The 23,858-nt window shown below is 38.1% G+C and overlaps 1 protein-coding gene across 1 annotated transcript in view; it reads right to left on the minus strand.

The window, feature by feature from the left end:
- Positions 1–23,858, minus strand: part of LOC142354711 (uncharacterized) — a 50,832-nt gene that overhangs the window by 12,285 nt on the left and 14,689 nt on the right. Inside the window, exons 6-7 of the mRNA XM_075407083.1 lie at positions 4,595–5,292; positions 3,721–3,942 (exon numbers count right to left, since the gene is read on the minus strand). Coding sequence (XP_075263198.1) covers positions 3,721–3,942; positions 4,595–5,292 — 920 coding nt within the window. The remainder of the gene's footprint in view (positions 1–3,720; positions 3,943–4,594; positions 5,293–23,858) is intronic.

Consider the following 23,858-nt stretch of genomic DNA (forward strand, 5'->3'; position numbering starts at 1 on the left):
TACAGAAAAGAGAGAAAAGCTAGAGAGAAAAGCAAGAGATAAACGAAAGAGTAAAAAGAAAGAAGAGAACAGACAGACAAAAAAAAAGCAAATAGAAATAGAAAAGAAAGGAAAAGAAAGACAGAGACGAAAGTCAGATAAAAAAGCGAGAAAAGAAAGAAGGAAGAGAAAAAAAACAAACGAAAAAAAGGAAGACAAAAATGACAGCCGGGAAAAACAAAAAAGATGAAGAAAAGCTATAGAGAAAAGCAAGAGATAATTGAAAGAAAGGAAAGACAGAAGAGAATAGACAGACGGACGAAAACAGAAAAAAACGAATAGAAAGAGAAAAGAAAGAAAGGGAAGGGAGAAAAAGACAGAAAAGAAAAAGAAAAGCAAGAGAGAAAAGAAAGACAAAAAAACAGAGAAAGGAACGGCAGAAAATGAGAAAAGAAAAAGAGAAAACAGAGAGGAAAAGTTACTAGAAACTAAAGAGAAGCGGAAGAGGAACAAAGAGAAAAAAGAATGAGAAAAAACAGACAGAAGAAGGAGAGAAAAAAGACTGAACAAGAGAGAAAAGACAGAGAAACTAAAGAAGACTAAGACAAATGAAAAGACAGGAAAGAAAAAGACAGAAAAGAAAAAGAAAAGAGAAAAGGAAGGCAGAAAAGAAGAACAGAAACAAAGAGGAGGAAAAAGAAAGACAAACCAGACAGAAAAGACTGACAGGAAATACAAAAAAGTGAGAGAAAAGCAAGAGAGGAAAGCAAGAGATGAACGAAAAAGAGAAAAGAAAGAAGAGAACAGACAGACAGAAAAAAGAAAAGCGAATAGAAAGAGAAAAGAAAGGAAGAGAAGGGAGAAAAGAAAGACAGAAACGAAAGTCAGAAAAGAAAGCGAAAAAAGAAAGACAGAAGAGAAAAAAAAGAAAGGAAAAAGAAAGAAAAATAAGACAAAGGAAAAACAGAAGAGGAAGAAAAGCAAGAAAGAAAAGCAAGAGATAATCGAACGAAGAGAGTAGACAGACAGACGAAAACAAAAAACAAATAGAAATATAAGAAAGAAACAGAAGTGATAAAAAGACAGAAAAGAATGAGAAAGGCAAGAAAGAAAAGGAAAGACAGAAAAAAAACAGAGAAAGGAACGACAGAAAAGGAGAAAAGCAACAGAGAAGAAAAAACAAAGGAAAAAAAATACGGGAAACTAAAGAGAAGCGGAACAGGAACAAAGAGAAAAGAATCAGAAAAAGAATGACAGATAAAAAAGAAAGAAGATAGAGAGAAAGAGAGAAAAGAAAGATAGAAAAAAAGACAAAAGAGAGAAGAGACAGAAAAGGAATACAGAAACGAAAGAAAGAAAAGCCAAAGGGAGGGGGAGAAAAGAAAGAGCGAAAGAAGAAGCACAGAAAAAAATAAAAAAAAGAGAAGCAAGAGAAGACAGACGAAAAAAACAGCAGAAAAAAGCACGACAGAAAAGAAAGAGAAAAGCAAAAAAGAAAACCAGAAAGGAAAAAACATTCGAGCAGCTAAAAAGAAGCGGAAGAGGAACAAAGAGAAATGAAGAGGAACAAATGAGAAGAAAAAGAAACGAAACAGACAAAAGAAAGAGAAAGAAGACTGAAAAACAGAACAGAGAGAAACGAAAGAGAGAAAAGACGAAGACAAATGAAAAGACAGAAAAAACAGGCAGGAAATACAGAAAAGAGAGAAAAACAAGAGAAAAGAAAGAGATGAACGAAAGATACAAAAGACAGAAGACAACAGACAGACAGAAGAAAACAGAAAAAAAGCGAATAGAAAGAGAAAAGAAAGAAACAAGAGAGAAAAAGAAAAGAAAACAAAAAAATTAGAAGGAAGAGAGAAAAGAAAGACAGAAAAAACCAACAGGGAAACGAACGACTGAAAAGAAAGAGAAAAATCAAAAGTGAAGAGCAGAAAGGAAAAAAGATACGAGAAACTAAACACAGGCGGAAGAGGAACAAAGAGAAAAAAAATGAGAAAAAGAACGACAGATAAAAAGAACAGAAAACAAGGAGAAACAAAGAAAAGAAAGCTAGAAAAGAAAAAGACAATAGAGATAAAAGACAGAAAAGGAGCACAGAAAAGAAAGAAAGGAAAACGAGAGGCAGAAAAAAAGCGAGAGAAAAGAAATACAGAAAAAGAAAAACAAAAGAGAAAAGATGCAGCTAAAGACAGAAGAAAGAGAAAAGAAGTCGTAGCAATCTTTGTTGAGGATGTAAAAACGCTACACAAAATCTTGACCGTGTTGCTCTTCTATCTAGGTAATTCAAATTTATCATTTTTCATCATTTAAATGGACAATTTTTCATCTTCGATTTCATTTCGGACTTTTACTTAAAAAAATCTTTATTCTGTCAACATCTGTGATGCATCGCAAATGTCATTCAAGGACTGCTTTCGTGTGACAAAATTTTCTGCGATGGAATAAATTTTTATACGGAGAATTTCAGTCATTGACCTATTTTTGCATCCCCCAGTTTCTCGGTCGTTGACCGTTTTGGCTCAGGCAGGTTTTCGGACATTGGCAGTTTTTCGGTCAATGACCTATTTTTGCATCAACGGCTAATCAGTCATTGGCCTTTACGGCATAGGTAGCTTTTCTGGCAATAGCAAGCATGCATGCAAAACGATGTGGCGCATGGTGTTCAGTGGCTCTCTGTCCAAGTTGAATTAATAGCTGCTTAACAGCAAGGGATTTAGTCTAGTGGTTTGCGAAATTTTTTATACCCTGATCGAACTCAACAGACCCCGGTTCGAATCCACCTCGCAGCGCTCAAAATGCATGCAAAACGCTAGGCTGCATGTTTAAGGGACGCTAAAACATGAAGATTAGGAGCTTAAACATGGTGACATAGCATTCGAGTTTGAATTAATATATAGATTGCAGTACGTGAAAAAAAATCACGTTCAAAAAGCGGAAATCTGTTCAAACGTCAATTTCTCACAGCACTTTAAAAGGAGTTTGAAAAGTATTTCACACAATAAACTATTCATTTTTTTACTGCCCTTACTGCTCTAGTCTGACTAAAACAACTACTAATTTCACAACCCAATGCCATCAAAGTCAACATTGTGAACGGGATTTTAAAAAAGACAACTCACTATTACAAATCAAGTTCTTTGAATTGTAAAAACCAAAGAATGCCTATCATAGCTCGCTGCTACTAACAAACACATGTTTACAATCGTTGCTTCAAACTGTGTTTGAGACCAGTTTAAGATAAACGCCCATCGTTGAGAGAATTTCTATCAAACGACCGGCAAGCGGTTCGCGTTGGTAGTGGCTTGCTTGGGCTTAGAGAGGCTAGCATCGGGGGGGGGGGGGGTGCAGCAGGAGTGGTAGAGGTTGGAGATGGAGTGAGGGTTGAAAAGGGAGTGGGAGAGAGGTTATCGGGGCAGAGGCGGGGGTCAGAACAGGCCAAAAACATGCCCTTTACACTACGATTTTATGTCGCAGCAGCTTCGATGAATAGTTCATTTAGACTAGCGGTGCTCTAAGACAGGTGAGCAGCGACTTAATGACCTCTTGCCTGACCAATTACCTGTTTATTTTGTTATTGAGGACGAAAAGTTAATAGCGTCCGACAAAAATCGGTTAAACGAAAAATCGCATAAAAATCACCACAGGACTAATAGAATTGCTACAAAATTTGTTTGAGAGCAATTAATAAAATTAACTTCTGAGCGTCCCCCAATGACACGTTATGAAACTGGAACCCACCTATGAAAGGCCAGTCAATGAGTTCGACATTTTTGTCAGTTGATATGGAGACTAGCGCTTCCAAGACTCGGGTGATGAAGTTGTCAACCTGCTTTTGGTTCTCGGGAGATAGAATGACGTCATTAAGAGAGGCCGTCACCTGCTGCTCCAGTCTCACATATGTTTGAGTCGTCTCATTCGTGAACAACTTCAGGTTCTCCATGTGTAGGTCGTAATAGCCACCTGAAAAAACACATAACTCACTAATACCCAAGGATTTTTCCTATATACAGTGCCAGATTTTCAAGCAACCGGAATTTTAAAACTTGAAACTGCCGGCTTCAAACAAAACACGCAAGTTGAACAGAGTACGTGTTTGTATGCAAGTTTGCGTGACTTCGAAATCCTGGTTTATATCTCGAGCAGCTACGCGGTTCTCGACAAACGCCAGACGTTCCCAGTAACTTGAAGCAGAGTCACGTATCATATACTTAAGCTCTGTGGTCGCACTGAAAATTCGGTGCCGCTTAGATAGATTTTAGCATTTCATATTTGCAAGGTTCCGATAATATTAAACAAACATTCGCTGCTGAAATGACATTTTGAAAGCGTGACCAATGGGACAGTCTTATTAGATATTTTTGCTCGGACACTAATTTTAGGATGTCAGTGTAAACTAAGCAGTTAAATTAATTCGACAATTACGTGTTTTTGGATCTATTGCCCCCCCCCCCCCCCCCCCCCCGCGCTTAGCGGGCATAAATCTTTACTCCCCCAAGCTATTTTTTTTTCAAAGCGAGATGCTCTATAACAACATTAAAAATTGGAACTAGAGGCATAAAGACACTGGGGACCGAAACAGAATAGATCCCGAATCTTTTTTACTCCTACTCACGATTAGCTTGTTGATCTGTGTGTTTCTCCCTCTCCATGATAAAACGCATCTTTTGCAGAATCTTTGCCGAATACCTATCATAACAGTTCTCTGTCGGGTCAAAGGCAAAGGAATCGGGCTCAGCATAGGGCAAAAATAGACGTCTGAACAGGAACATGAAAGTTTTGTAAGCTGTAGATGATTTGTCCCATTTGACGAGCCCTGCCTGTTTCATTTCATAGTGAAGAATATTGAGACAAAACCTTGTCACTAGGTAATAAATGCCCTCACGTTTGCAATACTGCTTACGCATGGCGTGGTCAGCGCAAGATATTGGCACAAAGAACTTGGGGTCATCGAACAACTTCCAGCAAAGGTAGTAGGCATCCGGCGCGAATGATTTCTTGGCCGCGAATATCTTTTTAAGCCAGTAGGCTAACTCGTACAATAACACACTGATACGTAACTGTGCGACGTACTGCTCTACCCTTTCGATGTTCATCGACAACTTCCGACGTTCGACCTCCACAAATATCTCTAACGATTCCTTCAGTTTTTGATCGACTACCGATGCGGGCTGTTTTGTTTTCCCAGTGTTGCGTTCCTCTAATGCTTCCCACGCGCGTGATATTCGAGGAGATGGTAGCTGACATTTGATATAGTCGTTTAGATACAAGTGTTGCGACAGCAGTGGTGGGAGCTGATGTGGATTAAGGTACCTAAATTTTAGCAATGTTTGGCTAATGACAAGCAAACAAGCCATGTTTGATTAAAACAAGGTTTGCATCACAACTGGAAAATAAAGCAGAGATAAGCCTATATTCCGGACAACAATTGCTTTCTTCGCTATAAAAATTTCAAATTTTAAATTTCTTTGAAGTAAAAAAGGGTTGGCGATTCAGTTAGTAGCAAGTCTTGCCACAAAAAATAACGTAGGTGGAAACTTACACAAAAACAATCCACTAAGTCGTTCTTCCTACGGCTATAGGAAGAAAATTCTACAACAGAGGCTATCGTTTATACTAATGAGTTTATAAGGCATAAAACAGATCGAAATAAAAGTGTAGCATCTGCTTTAGACCTTTCAGAAGCATTTGACTCAATTAGCCACGTTATTCTATTAAAAATGCTAGGAAGACTAGGTGTCGACTGTAACACAATCAACTATTTTAATTTAACTAATTTTAACTAACTCATTTAATTAACAACGTTACTTCAGCTGAAATTGTTCCAGAACATGGTGTGCCCGAGTGCTTTGTACCTTATTCATCAACCTGTATATGACCGATCTGCGAGATCAATTTGATAAGATATGCGAGGTGATACAACAAGAAAAAACACACTATCGCTGACTACAAATTTCAAACATAACCGACTAAACGTCGGAAGAATTGCTCTCGAACGACTAGTGGGAGCTCTAATCAATTGCAGCCTGCTTCAGTCGGGGGGGGGGGGCTAAATGGGACTAAGAAGTTCAATAGCGGGCTTCAAATAACCACATTTGGTTAACATATACCACTATTAAAATTTAAATTAAAAAATGGCACCAGTTTCGGCGCACTTTTCATTTGACTTTTAGTAGTAAATTGCCACCAATTGAATTCAGCTGCTTGAAATTGTGATTAAGAGAGAACTTTAGATCACGCGAAACGCAAAAAGTCAAGGGCGTAAAAGTCACTCGAAAAGTCAAAACGGTCAAGCAAAAAATTTGCATAAAAAAGACACGTTTACCAAAGTTGCTTCTCTACGAGAGCAATTTAAAAGTTTGAAACTACAATTGAATCCATGAAAAACTGAATTCATTCTATTCAGCCACAACAGAAATTTCAGAGTATCAGATTTGGGAACAAAATTATTAGAGAGGCGGTACGCTTCAAGTATCTATGGTTACATAGTGACCAAAATCTCTGTTTTCAATTCTGAACGCAATTGTTGACGCAATTGTACCAAGACTTCAAATTCTGCCAACAATTTTAGAGCCATCATGACAATTTGTATCGCTGCAACAACGATGATCATTATTGACTGCCTTTTTCGCTCAATAAACTAAACAGCTCCAACAAAAATTCCGAAATTAAAAAATGATCGATATTGGCAATTCAAAGTTGCTAGTCAGCTATTATTAAAGGCGTAAAATGAGCGGTTACAAGCAAATTATCTCATTTCGTTCAATTTTCGGTCACTTTTGACTGTGAAAGTCTCATGTTGCGAAAGAGACAAGTGAAAGGAAAGAATGAAGGATTAATGAAACATAAACCGACTAATGTCGGAAGAACTGCTCAGTAGTATAAAAAGCTGACAGGGGTCTCAACGGGGGGGGGGACACTATGTATTAAGATTGGAATGCAAAAAGTGTCCCCCCTAGGGGGAACACTTTTGGGACATTTTCTGCAACGCAATTTTTTTGTAAGTTTACAACGCCCCCTGGCATCCCCCCTAATTTTTGATTTTATTCAAATCTTTGGTGCTTTATTCGGCTAATTCATTCATCGGTGCTATAAACTAGTTCAAACTCTTTGCAACTTTTGCTAACTTTCCCGCCATATTACTCAGTCGTGCTAGACAAAGTGACGCCATTACTCTTTGCTTTCTCGGTGCTAAACAAAAGAACTATGGCAATTACCACGCTATACTGGCTGAGCTATAAAAGCATACGTATATTAAAGCTTCCCCTAGCCTAACTTTTACTTAATATTACATTAGAATTGCTGGATTTATCTCAATTTTTCTGGAAACCCCCCTACTTCAAAAAACTTAATTTTCGGCAGATGAAAGAGGGGGTAAGGGGGATCAAAGCTGTGATAATTTTACGATGTTTTGGTTGAAAAAACTGAAGTCCTGCTGTTGCAAATAAGAAATCCCAGATTGAATATTTCAAGATAGCTATCATTTGTAAATTTGACTATTTCCAAACCAGCTTGCCAGTTATTTTGCTTCCTATACATTCAGCTTGCCAGTTATTGCTTCCTATACATTCAGCTCTTTTTACAATCAGCCTGCTTGAACATTTAAATAAAAAGTTGGCAATTTTTTAAATTTTGTGTTTTGCTCAGCAGTAAAAGTCTCTCTTGTGATTTTTTTCTTGTGAACAGATAAAGAATTGTTTCGGGAGACTTTTACTATCTGAAACTAAAAATTCAACATAAACCTATAAACCAAATAATTCAACAAATAGTCAGCTAATATTTTTAAAAACGAATTATAGTATAAATATTTTTTCATCAAAGCAGGATTCATGAAAAATAATTGCCAACTTTTTTCTGAAAAATTCTCAACTGTGTTGTTCAATCAACTGATGTTTTGATATTCTACTACATCCAGCAGAACTCTCAACTGCGGGTCAATCAACTGATGTTTTGATATTCTGCTACATCCAGCAGAACTCTCAACTGCGGGTCAATCAACTGATGTTTTGATATTCTGCTACATCCAGCAAAATACAAGAGGAGATCAACGTTCTCAATACGTAAGTCTGAGTTTTAGTTCTGAATATTTTTAATTTCCCCGTTGGGACGGGGTACAAACGAGAAAACTTCTGAATAATTTGGGTTTTTCTTTATAGCCCCCCCAGCTTAGTGGTCAGATAACAATTTTTTGCAAAGCCCCCCATCATTGTAAATATTTTTTTTTGGGGGGGGGCTATAATTTCATTGTATTTGTTGTGAAGATTTTTAAAATTTGTCAAAGTGATTTTAGAATTGTTGTCTAAAAAAATAAGTTGAGCTCACCGATCATTTCTTTTTGTTATGATACTAATGCTGTTTCAGTCAGAGTGAATGAACGATAAACAGGAACTAATGGTAGAATCAAGTAGCAAACCAAGTAAGTTATAACAATTTTTTGTTTATTATATATGAAAACTACTTTTTTTTGCAATATGAGAAATTCTCAATAGGTCAACAGCAAGTTTCTTGTTCATTTTGGAAAAAAGACGTTCTTCCAAAAACTCCTAATCATTAAAAAAATTCCTAATACAGATTAAATACTGAAACGGAGAACACTGATGAATGAAATTGGACGACTTATGAAGTTCTTAAAATCATTTGAGGAACGTGATAAAAAATTTTAGATCCAATCAGAAACTTGAGAAAAGTGGTTTTCTGTCTCAACAGAAGTGTAATCGACCTCCATATTTGCCACTGTGGAAAGTGTAGGAATCCACGAATTTTTGATATTCAAGATCGGGTTGTCCAAGAGGGTATCAACGGACAACTACACATCACCCTGCGCAACAATTGAGTAAGAAAAATCTTTTTTAGTAGACCGGATATATGGGTAGGAACTATTTTTTCAAAAAATCCGGTTCTACTGAACTTTATTGGGTTTAAAATGAATAAGAGAAACCCTGCATGTATGGCAGCGGAAAAGCTGACTTAATAAGTTGACTGAGACACAAATTTTGTTGCAAAAACGAATTTTGATACAGTCTGATATGTGCAGGAAGAACTGTGCTCTGTCACACGCTGTGGCAGTTCAACCCCTCCTGGTACGTTGGACCACACCTTTCACTTTCTCACACTTCACGCGTGCACCATCGCAAACTCTCACTATACACAAGAAATTTCTAGCCCAAAAAGGGGGACGGTACAAATTTCACTTTTAAAAAAAGCCAATTGGGCCATATAAGCCTGACTGCCAGTGTTTTTTGGACAATATAGGTACAAATACAGGATGAGACAAGAGTTTTAGTTTTGTTTGGGTTCTTCAGTCCTCTTCGCTATTACTTTCTATGACTCTTGCTCGTCTTCTCTTTTTGGTAGGTGGTTGATCTTGCAGATTTTGTTGTTCAATTGTTATTGGGAGGTTGGCTGGCGGTTGTTTGTCAATTGTGATTGGAGGTTGGGGGCTGCTATCTGAATCTTCTATCGCTTGACTTAGAATAAATCCATCGCAAGCTGCGTCCGTAGAAGAACCACTGTCCGAAAACTCTGACAAATTGTCAAAATCTACCAAATTTTCATTCAATTCATCCTCGCTATAAATTCGCTGGTGAAAACCTGGGTCGGGAATTGACATGAAACTTGTGTTTAGAATGCTATTAGTTTGTGGAATGTTTGCTGACTGTTGTGTTTGGTGCTTGTTTTTCTGCTGGTTTTTATTTTTTACCGGTTGCGAGCTATCCTGGGCCTGCTGCGAGCTATCCTGGGCCTGCTGCGAGCTATCCTGGTCCTGCTGCGAGCTATCCTGGGCCTGCTGCGAGCTATCCTGGGCCTGCTGTGAGCTATCCTGGCCCTGCAGCGAGCTATCCTGGGCCTGCTGCGAGCTATCCTGGGCCTGCTGCGAGCTATCCTGGGCCTGCAGCGAGCTATCCTGGGCCTGCAGCGAGCTATCCTGGGCCTGCTGCCCGCTTTTTTGCTCGCTTTCGCTAAAATCATCCAGGCCCCAATCAGGTTCATTCACTATTGCCCGGAAAAACAAGTCTTCTCTTATTGCACTGTGACCATAGGGCAGCGTTGAAACTTGGTCACTCAAGATGAAACGTTTGTCATCGTAGCCTGACAGCGACTTCTTGTTGACAACAATCGTGTGAAGCCTGTGGTTGCTGGATGCTATTCGGGTGTTGAGCAAACTTTGTTGAGCAAACTATTGGGACCTGAAAAAAACTTGTTTTGTCTCCAATTCATTCTGGTCTTCCTGCCTGCAGTAAAAATTTAGTTGTATGTTAACGTCTAGCATATGCTTGCTTTTGTTGAATGTCTTTGTATGTATGGTGCAGTAGTGGTAGTGAAAAGGACTTATACTTACCTTCGGCGAGCTTGATAGAATACAGCTTAGGCTTCAGTCCACAGAACTCTGCAATTGCCTTGCTTCCCATCTCATCTTTGAATTTCAACGTGACACGGGCATTCTCCCTGCTGTACAACGGGTGTTGAGATGGGAAGTTTGAAAAATCAAACTGTTCAGCGACCGACTTTTTCCGCTGTAGTTCCGCAAAAAAGTCTCTCGAGCGCATTTCATACACAAAAGAGTCTGTGTCTGAATAAAGCAAACTACAATCAAAGTTTTTCTTCATGACTTTGTAGTGGAACTCGAACATGAACTTCTTCGCCAAATCCAATATACAGGCACCTACTATTGTTGGCTTGTCCCAAAGTATTTCCGATTGCTGAAGACATACAGTAACAAGATCTTCAGTAATGATCTGCGACGACTGATACTCGGGCTTTTCTGTCCACTTCAAAATTTCTTCTTCAGTGCGGGTCAACTTGACTTTCAAACGGTTGCGTTTACCCTCACAGGTTTTTCCAAACGATGAGTTGACCATCAATTTGAAAAAATCCTCTTCAAATTTATTCTTCGCCTGCTTCCGTTTTTCCGTATTCAGTTTCACGTAGGGGGCCAACCACTTTTCTTGTCTGAATGATAGCACTCGATGAAGCTTAGTTACTACCAATCCCAATTCAACATAGAGTTTCAGCGTTTGATAGTGCAGTGTATAGCTCTGTTTATCAAAAAGCGTCTGAATGAGCTTTTTAACCTGAGGAGGTTTTTTGATTTGCATCTCTTCTAATAAATCGCTTTGATATTCACTCAGCCAGCATTCATTTATTGCTTGTTTTGTGGGTGCCAATGGAAAATCTGAGTGAAGGTCATGCAAGCTATCTGGATAACTGAAATCTACTTCAACAATATATCCTATTTCATCATCGTCCGGTGTTTTCAAGATTCGATTCAATATTTCTTGTGCATTTGCGTCGGTCCATTCGCTCTTGTCAAATAATTCAAACTCACGAAGAGGAAGCGGGAACTTTTCCATGATTCCACCGTAGAGGTTATTTGCATCACTCATTACAATGAACGAAGAAATATTCTTCGGCTTGTAGTCCGGCAGAAACTTATTGTCTGCCCTACAAAGTCGCTTGCTGTATACTGAGCTCACGCCTCCTCTTATCAAGCTCTCCACCATATCGAGATGTTCTCTCTCTGTAAGAAGATGGAGTTCGGGGTTGCAGATTTTCAGCATGGCATCACCTGAAAAGTTAGATGCCGTGTAGTATTGACAACAATCCAGTCCATATGTCTCATAGCATACCTTCCGGAAGCATAGAACTACAGCAGCGAGAAGAAAAACATCTGTTTTCAAGTACAAGTTGTAGTACTCCCCAATGTTCTGACACTTGAATAAATTGAATACTTCAACTGCCCTTGCGTATTCATCTTCAGTTACTGTGACTTCATACTGCTGCAAGCTATTAGACCACAAATTGCGTGGAGGAAGCTGAGGCTCCTGCAGTTTTTCGAAATTGTCTATATAGCAATAAGGGAACGAACCCTTTTGTTTCAACAGTTTGACTGATGACTCGGGCCAATTTTCGAAATGTTGTTCAAGCATGTTGAATTGGTCTGCTGGCAGGTTCTGCACCAACCTGTCAAGTGAAGTGTTCATGAATTTAAATGAGTCCAGAAGTCTGATGTATTCATATTGACTGGTCCACACACCTTTTTTGTTTTGAGTTGTTTTGATGTGAACTCCTATTTGCAACGAGATGAATTTTTCGCTTGTGCTGGGTACAATCGAAATTGTGTTCCTCTCATTTATGTTCTGTAGTGCCAGTACTACATGGTGAAGATCATAATTTGCTAAGTTGTGGGCGAAGAGGAGAGTGTTGTTGAGAGTTCTGCGTTTCAAGTTACACTGTGCGTGAGCCCATCCTAAAAATTTTCCAGTGAAATGACAATGGTCTAGTACGGTTGGATCTTGAGCGCTTTTGTTCAATTCGGTGTCACATATCCAACACAAGGTAGCGTCTTGCTTGGGTGTTGTTACTTCACCGGAAAAGTTTTTGTGCTGTTGCTTCACATCATAAATATCCTTAGCAATTCTTTCAAGTGTCTTGACAAAATCTTTCATCACATCACGGTCCGCTTTTTATATCAAAGAAGAAAGGTTTTTTTTGATCCAGGGTAACAAAAAGTAGAGCATAGCTACATGGTTTGTGCTCTTCCAGCGCTTTCGTTACTGAGTTTTCCTGACTACTGTCAGCAACGGGTTCAATAATTGACTTGAGATCAAAAAAACCAACAATTGGGGCAAACCACCGGGCTTGAACATTTTTGAATTCAAAGTTTCGCTGCTCAGTTTTAGGCATTCTTATTATTGCCTGAGTGTTCTGATGACAAATTTGTTCAAGCTTTTCATGTCTACCTAGTGAAGTACTGAGGTGGAAACAATTGCGGCATAAATGATTGTCTGCGCGTTGAATTATCTGCTTGTACTTGTGAATTAGTCCTTTGATGTTGGTGATAAGGACATAGTGATGCATTGTGCCATCACTTAGCAAGAGCAGATCAAGGTCGAAGCTGAAATTTTGATTTTTTGAAATGCGAAACGGTATCAACTTGTTGTTCGAGTGTCTGAAAACATTGACACGAACATTGTTCAGCTGCTCAAATTTTTCCATTTGATGGAAAGCCATTGGCATCATAAATGTTCCAACGGGTTGTTTTGCTCTGGGGTTTTCCGTTCCATACATTATGGGGTTTGTTTTCTGTCGCCAGGATGTATTGTCAGAAAATAGTTTGGGTCCAATTGTGTTATGGTATTGAGCGGTGTAGCAGTAGAGGAAGCATTTCTCATCCTGTCGATTGCGAATGTTAAGCAGATACCTACATCTAGCCAGGTCACCTGGAAGTGCTAAAAAGGATGATGCAGCGATCGGTTTTGTTCGGACAAACTGTATTTCTACATTGTCAATTCCATCTACTGTCCACCCGCTTCCATACGAAGCGAAGTTGTTCAATGCGAGAAGCATTTGTTCAACCATTCCAGAGAAACACGGTTTGCTCAATCCTGTGAAGTCAACGCGTTGCATTTTTGAGTTGGCAAAAATTTTTATCCGGTCTGGTTGACTGTTTTCGCTTTCATCGCCTGAGGGCTTAATCAGTTCTATCTTTGCACTGAATTGTAGTTTTTGTGCATGAGTTTGGGCGTTGAGTTGAACAATATTTTCAATCTCATCGCGCTTGCTCCTCATAAAACTTAGCAAGTCTATTTCATGTTGACTCACTGGTATGTCGTAGGTTCTCAGCACTCCATTGAATGCTTGTTCGGTGTGAAGAATGCCACAATTCCGATTGTTTTCTACGTCAGCGTTCCATACTGGTAGTCCATGATTATTGTTCATATGCTCCATGTATTTGAGGTTCTCGGCAAAGAACTTGTTGCAATATAGACAATATCGGGGGCGGTTTGAATTGTGCTGTTGTTCCATATGTGCATCGAGCTCCACGACTTTTTCATGAGCAAATGCACACTCATCGCACGTGAATAAGTTTGTTTGTACATATTGTTTATGTACTGCCTGCATGTGCCGACGTAGGCTGCGTTTATCTGATAGCTTTTTCTGACAAACAGTACACTTTTCAGAATTCATTGTAGCGTTTCGAAAAGCAAGAAATATAAGACAGTAAGATAGCGAATGCTGGAGAAAATATTTTTGCGGAAATTTTTGTGAGTGTTTTGGAGAACAAATATGAAGAAAAGTTTAGATGAATTGATTTAAAAGTAAAGGCAAAAAGCAAATGAGAAAAATCTTGGGTTGGTTGGTCCACATTTTTACATCTCTCTCATCCAATCAGAGTTCGCGTCTTTTTTGTTTACTTTTAGAACTGAAAGCTACTGTTCCACAAACAATGGTTGAGAGCAGCAAGTCTCCCAGACTGTTGTGTCAATAAGACAAAATCATTTGTCTACCTGTTTGTCTAGTTATTGTTGATTCAGCGTAGGCGATCAGTTTTACTACTTGTTTGTCTACCCAAGTTTTTCTCATTTTTGATACCGCATACTAGCAACTTGTGAGAATTGTTTATTGATTGTTTGTCATGATATCAAAGAATCCAAGCTTCAACTGGTTTTATTATTATAGCCCGGTCTACTTTTGCATATTTGTTTATAGCAATGCTTCACATAGTTGTTTGCTCAACGTCTGAGATTTTTAACAACAGCTAATTCCTACAAATTTTTATGTTAAATCTTGTTTTTAGATGAATCATGAGATAAATTTAAATTAATAACTGGTTTCAAGATACAAACACACAGTTTTCATGTAAGAAAAGGGAACAACAACAAATACAAACTTCGATTTCTACAATAAGTTTGAAGAATGGTTTTTTTCGTGTTTTAGAGTCGGGATAACTTGATCGCCTTCTTGACAGGGGCATAAAATTGATCCAATGGTGGTGTTTCATCAATGCTGACATCAAAAAAATTGTTGGAGAGCAACGGGAGGCTTTTTTCCGGGGTTGTTGTTTCTTCACTTGGCAACTGAGATTGATCGAAATTCCAAAAATTTGATATTTGCTCAACTTCTTCTAGCTGTCCCAGTTGATTCTCCCAAAATTCAATGCAATCATGATCGCAGTCCGCAAAAAGTTTTTTTGTTCGTTTTGCCAATTTTTTCACATCTTACTTTTTTGTTTGAATTGGAGTAATACATCCATAATATCGATGGGCATATGGAGACTCTTCTTGTCTGAACGATTTTTCTGGCGTTCTTGTAAGCTGAAATAAATCGTTCTGTTTCGTATATTCGAGAATTGGCTCAATGTAATTCACTGGAATAATAAAGCTGTTTTTCGTGTGCCACAATTCTGTCTTGTCATCAAAGCTTTCTTTCACAAGGATAATATTTTTGAAGTTGTGACACATTCGCACAAGAGTTCGAGTGTCTCGCTCACTCGTTTTAGCAATTTCTAAATATTCAGCAGCCATATTGCAAGTGATGGATAAACAATTGCGATGGTCTTCTCTACTAATTGGCAGGATTTAAACAGTAAGAACGCAAAAAGTTTTCTTTCGAAAGAGAATTTTATGAAGACAGCAGAGCCAAGTACCAATTCCAGAGACAACAGAAATGAAAGTTTGTGTTCAGTAGGTATGCAACTGAAAGGAAATGCAGGTTCAAAGTTGGAAGCAATTTCTAGAGAAAAGTTTTGTAACAAAATACTCTAGCACTAACGTAATAAGATGCCAAAGAACTGAAGAGTTTTCACAAATCTGATATTGAACAATGAGAAAGAGCAATGGCGGAAAGAGTGAAAAAATGTTGCTGATCGATTTGTTTATTTGACTTGGCCATTTCATCACTATTCCGTCATGTCTATAAATGGAATTACGTCATATTGACTTAAGCTGAACGGGGGTGCTCTCGGGAAATATAAATAGACTCCAGGAGGCGAGCTAGTTTATCCATTGCTAATGAAAATTTGTCAGTTTTTAGATTTAAAGGTCGGGACTTGTAAAACTGTTTTCTGCTATGGCTTTTATAATGCTTGGCCCGGCGATGTTGCATTAGTGAATGGAAATTTTTAAATTGCCTTGGACAATTGTGACATTGAATGGGTCCTGATTCAGCAGGGTATATTTTCTCCGATCTTTTGAATTTCATATTTCGTATAAACATCAGAGCTGATATAGAGGAGTATAAATTTGTTTACACGCTAGGGTGGGTGGATTTGTTTGTTCAGCTGTTATCTTGTCTAGACATGTTGGCGTGGGTTTTTAAATTGTTCACATTCCAATAAACGGTAATGTATTAGTCATTTATCATTTCAGATTACTTTGATACAGTTTGTCTCAATATATGCAGCATTATGAGTAATGTTTTATCTAAGGATGCTGAGTACAGCGACTTTCATTTGGATCTCTCGCTCAATGAAAAACGGCTTGTTAGGGCTGCTGTTAAGACTTATCATACCACTGGCACCTACTTATCCTTGAAATTGTTCAAACGTGATAGTGAACAGCTCGATTGGGATTTCAATCAAAAAATTACACTTTCGGCGCGAGAGTTCCGGTTGATATGTCAGAACATTGAAAAACTAGAACAAATGCTTGATCAATCAGTTGGCTTGATCGATTCACTTCTAAAACCAGATTCAACTGATGACTCAAAACCTCCAGAAAAACGGGCCGGCAAAACATCGATTCAGCGCCAAAAGAAGATACCAAAAACGTCTGTAAAAGTCGATGAGGATTCGGAATAATTTCTATTATACCTTTTGCTTCCTGTCATTGTTTATGCTTTCAACGTTTGTTCATTAGCTTTTTCTTTTTTGTTCGTTATGGTTGAGGCAATGTATGAAAACAGTCCTGAACATTTCAAGAAATTCCAAAAACGTTTCAAGTACAATATTTGTGAGACTGAAGCAAAACTAGAAAATACAACAATTGAAAATTATGCGTATGGTTATCATTCATCTGCAACAGTTATCGAAGGTTGTACAATTGGCTCCAATCATTATCATGTTATGTATGAATTTGGTTCGCAAGATGATAATATATTCGATTCTCTTTATGTACCTGCAGTGATACCGTGTCTCGTTAACTGTTTCAAATTACTTATTCAGCCTACGCAAAAAAACTTTGTTAAACGTGGTGCAATAATTTCACGACTACATGTTGCTGTAGAGTACCTTTCAAAATCAACTTCGGCAGTTACCAAGAACAACCAGAAACAACTTCCAGCACCCTTCAGTGAGGCTACAGCGAAATCTATTAGTACTTTTGCGGCCAACAAACGTTCTTCTACAGTCCCTGATGTAACTTTGAAACGATTTTGCCAGCTTATGCTAAGTGAACACTCCTCAACTCTTTATCAGATAATGGATATTCTGCTTAGTGGCCACGGAAGTTTTGTGCGAGAAACCTCAAACTCTTTCATAACCTTTCAGCTTTGTAAAAATTGATATTCAAAAAGTGTTGTTGTTTGAAAATTAAATTTAATATTACTTCATATGTTTTACAAAAGCTAGCAACTCTAATTCATTTACATCAGGTATAAATGGAAATTTCTCACTATAAAAATAATGAACAATATATATGCAAAATAAACCACAAAGCTGGGAGTCTGAGGATTGCAATGGAGACTGAATGTCTCTTCTATGTTCCATGATATCCATCATTAGCTCCAAGTCTTCACACTGTTGTAAACGGTTGGAAATATCCTTGTAGGTAGTCAAGGGTAGAGCCAATGGATCTGCAAAAAATATTATTGGGTATGCATATCGTTTAGCTAGCACTACCCAGTGGGTACCAATAGAGTTGGATCGTGATGCATTAACAATAATAAATGTGTTGGTCTGCAAATTCAGAGGATAATTATCAGCAGCATAAACCCCTCTGAATTTGAATTTGAGATGTTTACACTTTTTCACTTGATGATGAATTTGGTCTTCGTCCATTAGTATGTGATCATGGGAAGAGCGTTTTTAGATGCGTTTCTTGCAGAGTCAATGTAGATTGTAGATGCTTTTTCCCCAAGAAAAAATATTTCAACGTTATGAGCTAACGCTGCATCAAACTTGAGTTCGACAGACAATGATGAATTTGTGAGCTCTGGATGAATAAAGTCATGAGTTGCCTCTTGAGTGCTGGTCAGATCAAATACCATTATATAATGGTATGCGAACTCACTTAGAGGTATTCCGTGGCCATTTTCTACATAAGCAAATGCACTCATTGAATTGTAGTACAACCTCTTGTTGTCAGTTGTTGACATTGGAGTTCCAGCGGTGGCAAAACCATTTCGATAAATGGTTATCTCTCTTAAACCAAATTTTTGATAATGGAATGGATTAGCGGTGTTGGTACCGATGAATGCTGTACCAACGCATAATGCAACAATGACTCTTCTGATTGGCTCTTTAGTGAAAATATCCTCATGTTTCCAGCTTTGTTGGTCTGTCGTAGCCAGGAATGTTTTGGTAATGACTTCATTGTATCGGTAAATTGCCGGAGTTTTCAATAATGTCTTTTCGATTGCACCTACAACATTATCTGACACCGTCATCTTCCTGATAAATAAATTAGCCTCATCTATTTTAACCTTGTAGTATTTCGCTGCGTCTTCGCTGATGACGGCAAAGTCATCTTGAGATCTTCTCATCGAAATGCGTAACGTAACTCCACTAACCAAATGTTTCTCACACGAAAAGAAATCAACCGCCAACTTTCCATATAACGTTATACGTGCGGATTGTTGCACTGTTCTTTTTCTTATATCTGATATTGCTGCTGGAATAGTGCCCGGGTTTTCCTCATACTCGTAACCCTGACATTTTAGCCAGGTTTTCTTTGCGTCTGTACCGTGAGAGAATTCAGTTTCTATGAAACTTTTGTGTGCATAGTGTCCATTTGCTGTTGAAATTTTGATACCATTTGCAGAAATAGTACAGTCGGCGAAAAGTGAATGAAGGATATTATTAGCAAAATATGGAAGATCACTGGCATTTGCGTCACCAGCTGTGTAGCGCAAATCCGTTCCATCTATTTGAAGTATTCGACACTTGATCTCCAGGTAAATTTTTTGCAAGTCAATAAAATTGTTGCGATCACCAACAACTTCAAATTCCAATGAGGATCCTGAAGGCGAAAAAAGCGGTCCTGTTTTTTGCTCGAATGATTGATCAAATGTTACAAGCAAAGGTGGTTTTTCAAATAAGTCTAAAGAACTGTCAGTGGCTTCTGATGGTATTACAATATTAGTTCGCATTTTTCACTCGCGAGAAAAAATCCAGACGACTCCTTTTTGGACGGGGTTTTCGAGAAATGATTCTTCTGGTTGAGATTTTTTGTTTTTGGTTTGAGCGAGGTCTCGTGTATTGTCGTCTTTTTCGTCTAATTATTTTACGACCTGATGCAATACGTGATTGAAGAGATCCACCTATTTGTTTGCGAGCTGTTTTGGCTACTGTACTTTTCAGTGCTTGTTTTGCTGACTTTCTTTTAGTTGCAACTTCTACTAACTCTGGTGCTCCCTGAACCAATAAATCACGACCAATTTTTTTCGCTGCAGGCCAGAGAAATTTCCGTGCTAATGGCAGAGCAACTCTTCCAATACCTGCAGCAAGGGCTCCAAAACCGCTGCCTCTCTGTCTGTAGTGTCCGGAAAAATGCGGCATTGATTGAGATGCTTGATTGCTGTAGTATGCCTCCATATCAAATAATTTTTTGAAATTTTAAACTGACTATAACTTTTCCGGTTCCAGTAAAAGGAATTAGTTTTCCAGTTTCGTTTCTCAACTCTACCTGGATGTTCTGAATGTTGTTTGATAATATTGGCTTGTAATCCAAATTTGTGTAGGACTTGTGGTGTATGGGTGTCACTGTGTTTATGCTACCGTTTCTCAAACGTCTTTCAGACTCAATGATTTTTATTACCGGAGCTCTCACATCACCAACGTTCTGATGTTCAATTATATCAATGTATACAAATATTAGCTGTGATCCGCAAGTTATATCAACTGGAAAATCTCAAGTTATATGTCTGTTCAAAGAGTTGCCTGCATTTTTTGACTTGTAACCAATATGAATAAAACCATGATGTGAAGTGTCTTTCGTTCCATTAAAACCAAGAATACTAGGTACTTCTTCATCTACGAATGACAAACCTTCGTTAGGTCCAAATTTCAAAACTAACTTTTGCGTTACAGTGTCAAAATCATAGTCAAAGTTTTTCAATTGAGCGATTCGAAAAATTTCTTCCAGAAGCTCTTCTGAACTGTTGTATATACCTTTGCGAATTCTTCGAAGTTGTCCGGTGCGGTTATGTGAAGCATCAAGTTCAGCGCCAGAACTGACATACGCAACTATTTCGGCTGAGTTTACATTATTGATGTTTGATGGAAAGGATATTGAAGCAAGGACAACTTGCCAATCTCCATCTAACTGCAATGGTTGGGCTAGTTGATTTCGAAACTTGGCCATAGTATTATTCGTAAAAACTCCCATTGACGCATTCGATATCAAATCAATAGTAAATTCTTTATGAATACTCATGTTTGGTCTTCGACAGGAAGAACGTTTACTTGGACTAATTCTGGTTCATAAAACTTACCTTCAATTATAACGTTTGCGTCTATAAGGTTGTATGTTGGTGGACTAAGGGTAGCAACCTTGAATACTGTGAAGACTTCGTCTGTGCAATTTTGTTTATAACCTTTCCTAAATATTTCGTCTGGCTATGCAATCCGAACAAGGTCTCCTTCTTCGTATTTTGGCTTGTACTTTTTTGTGCTAATTGCTAGGGATATTAGAAACGGTTCATGTTTTTTGAAAGTTTTATTAGGTGCAAGTTGGGTAACACGATTAACACGAGTGTTTATAGTATTTACAAACTGGGGCAATTGCTTAATATAAGTCCAGGTCCAATTTTCCTCCAGGTATTTGTGAATAATGTTTTTGAGCGATCGAATATTCCTCTCAGCAAATGCCGACTTGGTTTCGTTTTCGGTTGTATATAAATGAATCTCCTTCTTTTCACAAAAATTTTTGAATTCACCTTTAAACTCGGATCCCTTGTCTGTCCAAACCCTTTCTGGTTTTTTCTGCTTTATCATTTTTTTAACGCTTCAACAGCGTCTTTTGCTTATAAAGCTTTCATTGGTTGCACTCGTAGGTATCGCGATAAAACATCAACAGCCACCAGTAAATATTTGACTCCATTGCTGCACTACGTTTTGTGTATAATTTGTTCAATTGTTTAACGTGAGAGGAAGTAATTTGTCCACGAGCTAGACGGTTGGATTTCGTCTTTTGCATCTTCAAAGCTTCCTTCATCGTCGCCAGAAGCTTTTGATTCTTCTGTTCTCGAGACTCCTGATTCTTCGTTTTCTGGTTCATCTTCAAACAACTGTAACTTTTCGTTTAGTGATAAGGCAAGAAATTTTTTTGCGTATGTATTACAAGTTAATTGTGAACTGATATCTAGAAAAGTCAGGACTTTGTAATGTTCAAGTGAAAGCTTAGATGTTGTTTGTTGTAGATCGTAAAGAAAATCTGCGACAAGAATTCCCGTGCTTGACTTATTAACCACTAGTCTTGATGTCTGATCCAGCGATAGCGATTCTGACTCTTCTACTTTTTCCAATATTATGCTCGCTTTTTCAAACTTTTTTCTGTCAAGGTGTTTAATATCTCAAAACTCGCTCCCTGATTTCAGTTGAAATTTTTGTATCAATTTTGTCATCTCTAGTCTCATTCAACTCATCTTTGACATTCTCCAAAATATTATCTGTCTGCTGCGGCGTGTCTTGTTGCGTGGTAGAAGGTGCTGGTGGAGACTTGATTCTTTGCAACAGTGATATTTGTTTTGCTTTCTCTCGGACATTTTTATTGTTGAGAAGTTGAGCAATTTGAGGTTGTTCATTCGCATACATTTGACGAAGAATTAGCACAAACTCTTCAGTGTGCATTTTGCTCCAGAAAAGCAAAACAAGGTAACGCAATCAGTTTAATTAGACGTATTCCAGAATCTGATCGAAAAATTTTGATTCTCTCACGTTTTTCAACTCGCCTGTCTGCAAGTTTACGTAGTGGTTTCTCGAATTTTTTAAATTCTACTTTATTAATTGGTACAACTCCAGACAGTACGTTCATCACACAGTCACTCAAAAACCAAATGAAATCGCCCTGATGTAAGGTTTTTATTTGAGCTGTGTTCTCATTCCTGTTATTTGCCCATTGCTTGAGCATAAGCAAATGTTTTTTCATTGTAATTGTTGTAATGACTGCCTCAGGGGACGAAATGTAAAAAATAGAAGGATGCGGTCCAATAAGTTGCGATGAAAAGCGTAAACCCTGGCTGGTTTTTGGGTCGAGATCAATCATCAAATGTCCAAAGGGCTCTGCAGTTGCTAGTTTGTATGCTTCTTTTATCAACTGGAGACAATTCAACTGTTTTCCAAGATACTCAATTTGTTGAATGTCACGAAGCGACTTGAATAGTATTATGTGTGTTGTATTCAGATCGATAGTTCTGGACCATTTGCTTTGATGGAACAAATTATGCTTGATGTATATAACATGTAAATTGCGATGACGTCCTGAGGTGGCTATTTTTACAGACTCTTTGTCGTTGAAGATTTCTTCACATGAATCGTCATAGATAAGCAGACAGTGCAATAGGTTTTTTGTTATATCAAAGCCTGAGTATTTTAGAAACTCAATCCCTGGTATAACTCGTTGCATATCTTTGAAAAGCGGTTGGAACTCTTTGTAGAAATAATAAATTTTCTCAAAACGTGGATAAAAGGTCGAACCTTTTAGCATTCGAAACAAGAGTTCAGTTTTACCACAACCACTTGGTCCTACAATTGACATGAATACTCTGTCATGTGTAAGAATAACTTTGTTCATAATTTGGGATTAGGTAATATGTAACCAACTAGACTTGATAAGAGAGCAATCCAAATTGATTTCTCTTCACAGCTTTCTGATAATAGAAAGAGCATAGAGAAGCAAAGAATGATCATTAAGAAAATGATACTCACTTGAACAAAAAATATTACTTCGGACCTTGGCACTGTTGAATTTGAACAACAACGCCATGGGGGCCTCTCCTTGTTGTTTACATCAAAGACTAAGTTGCTGATACCGGCGTCAGCCTCGTCTCTTTGACTCATTGGAGAAAAATAATTAATTGAAAAGTGAATTGAATCAAGAATGATATAGAATGTTAAATTTTTGAATTATTCACTGGGCAACTGTTTCATGTACCAGAACTCAAACAAATTGAAACCTTTAATATGACTTTTTATTTCTAGTTTATAACAAACAGTTGATGAGTCATTTTCTTTGAACGATGGTTGACTGAAGACTTTTTCAACTTCGGTGTGTTCCAAGACATATAACCCCAGCTCATTCGGCATCTCTTTTAGTGATAGCTCACGTTCTGGTGGTGTTTTCGTCAATCTAAATTGAGGAACTTTTTTGTCCGCCCATTGCTTCCAACGTGGGATTCGCTGCTCTTTGGGGGACTGCATAGGCTTCTGGTTTGCTTTGATCGTAGCCATAATTGAACTGATTCCGATGTTCTCGAGCTCTCTGCTTATTTTTTACGTACAACTGGAAGTGATAGAAATTATCTATCACGGGCAGGAAAGCTCTAAAGCTGTCTAGCTCGTCGGGAGAAAGAGTAATGGTCGCAAAATAACGTTTTGCTGCTGTGCTATAAAGCGAATTGTAACGAGGTTGTTGTGCAGCGTTTGGCTTATTGTTGAGATAGTTGGCTCGGTTCTGGTGATCACTTGAAAAATTATTCTGTATTGGTGGAGAGGGATCCTGAACTCTGTTGAATATTACAATAGGTTGATCGTCAAGTGGAGTCAAGCAAGTGAATATCTTCAAGTTGTCTGACAGATAGGTTATTAAAGTTGATGTGTCTTCACTGTACATCACTTTGTGTCCACTGTGAGAATATTCGTGCTTTACGTTCCGCGCAGTGATTTGATAATTGATTGTTTGTTGAACGAAAATTTGAATGAAGATAACAGGGGGGTACTTGTG

The sequence above is a fragment of the Convolutriloba macropyga genome, chromosome 15 (genome assembly GCF_964194025.1).
Source record: "Convolutriloba macropyga chromosome 15, txConMacr16.3, whole genome shotgun sequence".
In the NCBI taxonomy this organism is placed as follows: Eukaryota; Metazoa; Xenacoelomorpha; order Acoela; family Convolutidae; genus Convolutriloba; species Convolutriloba macropyga.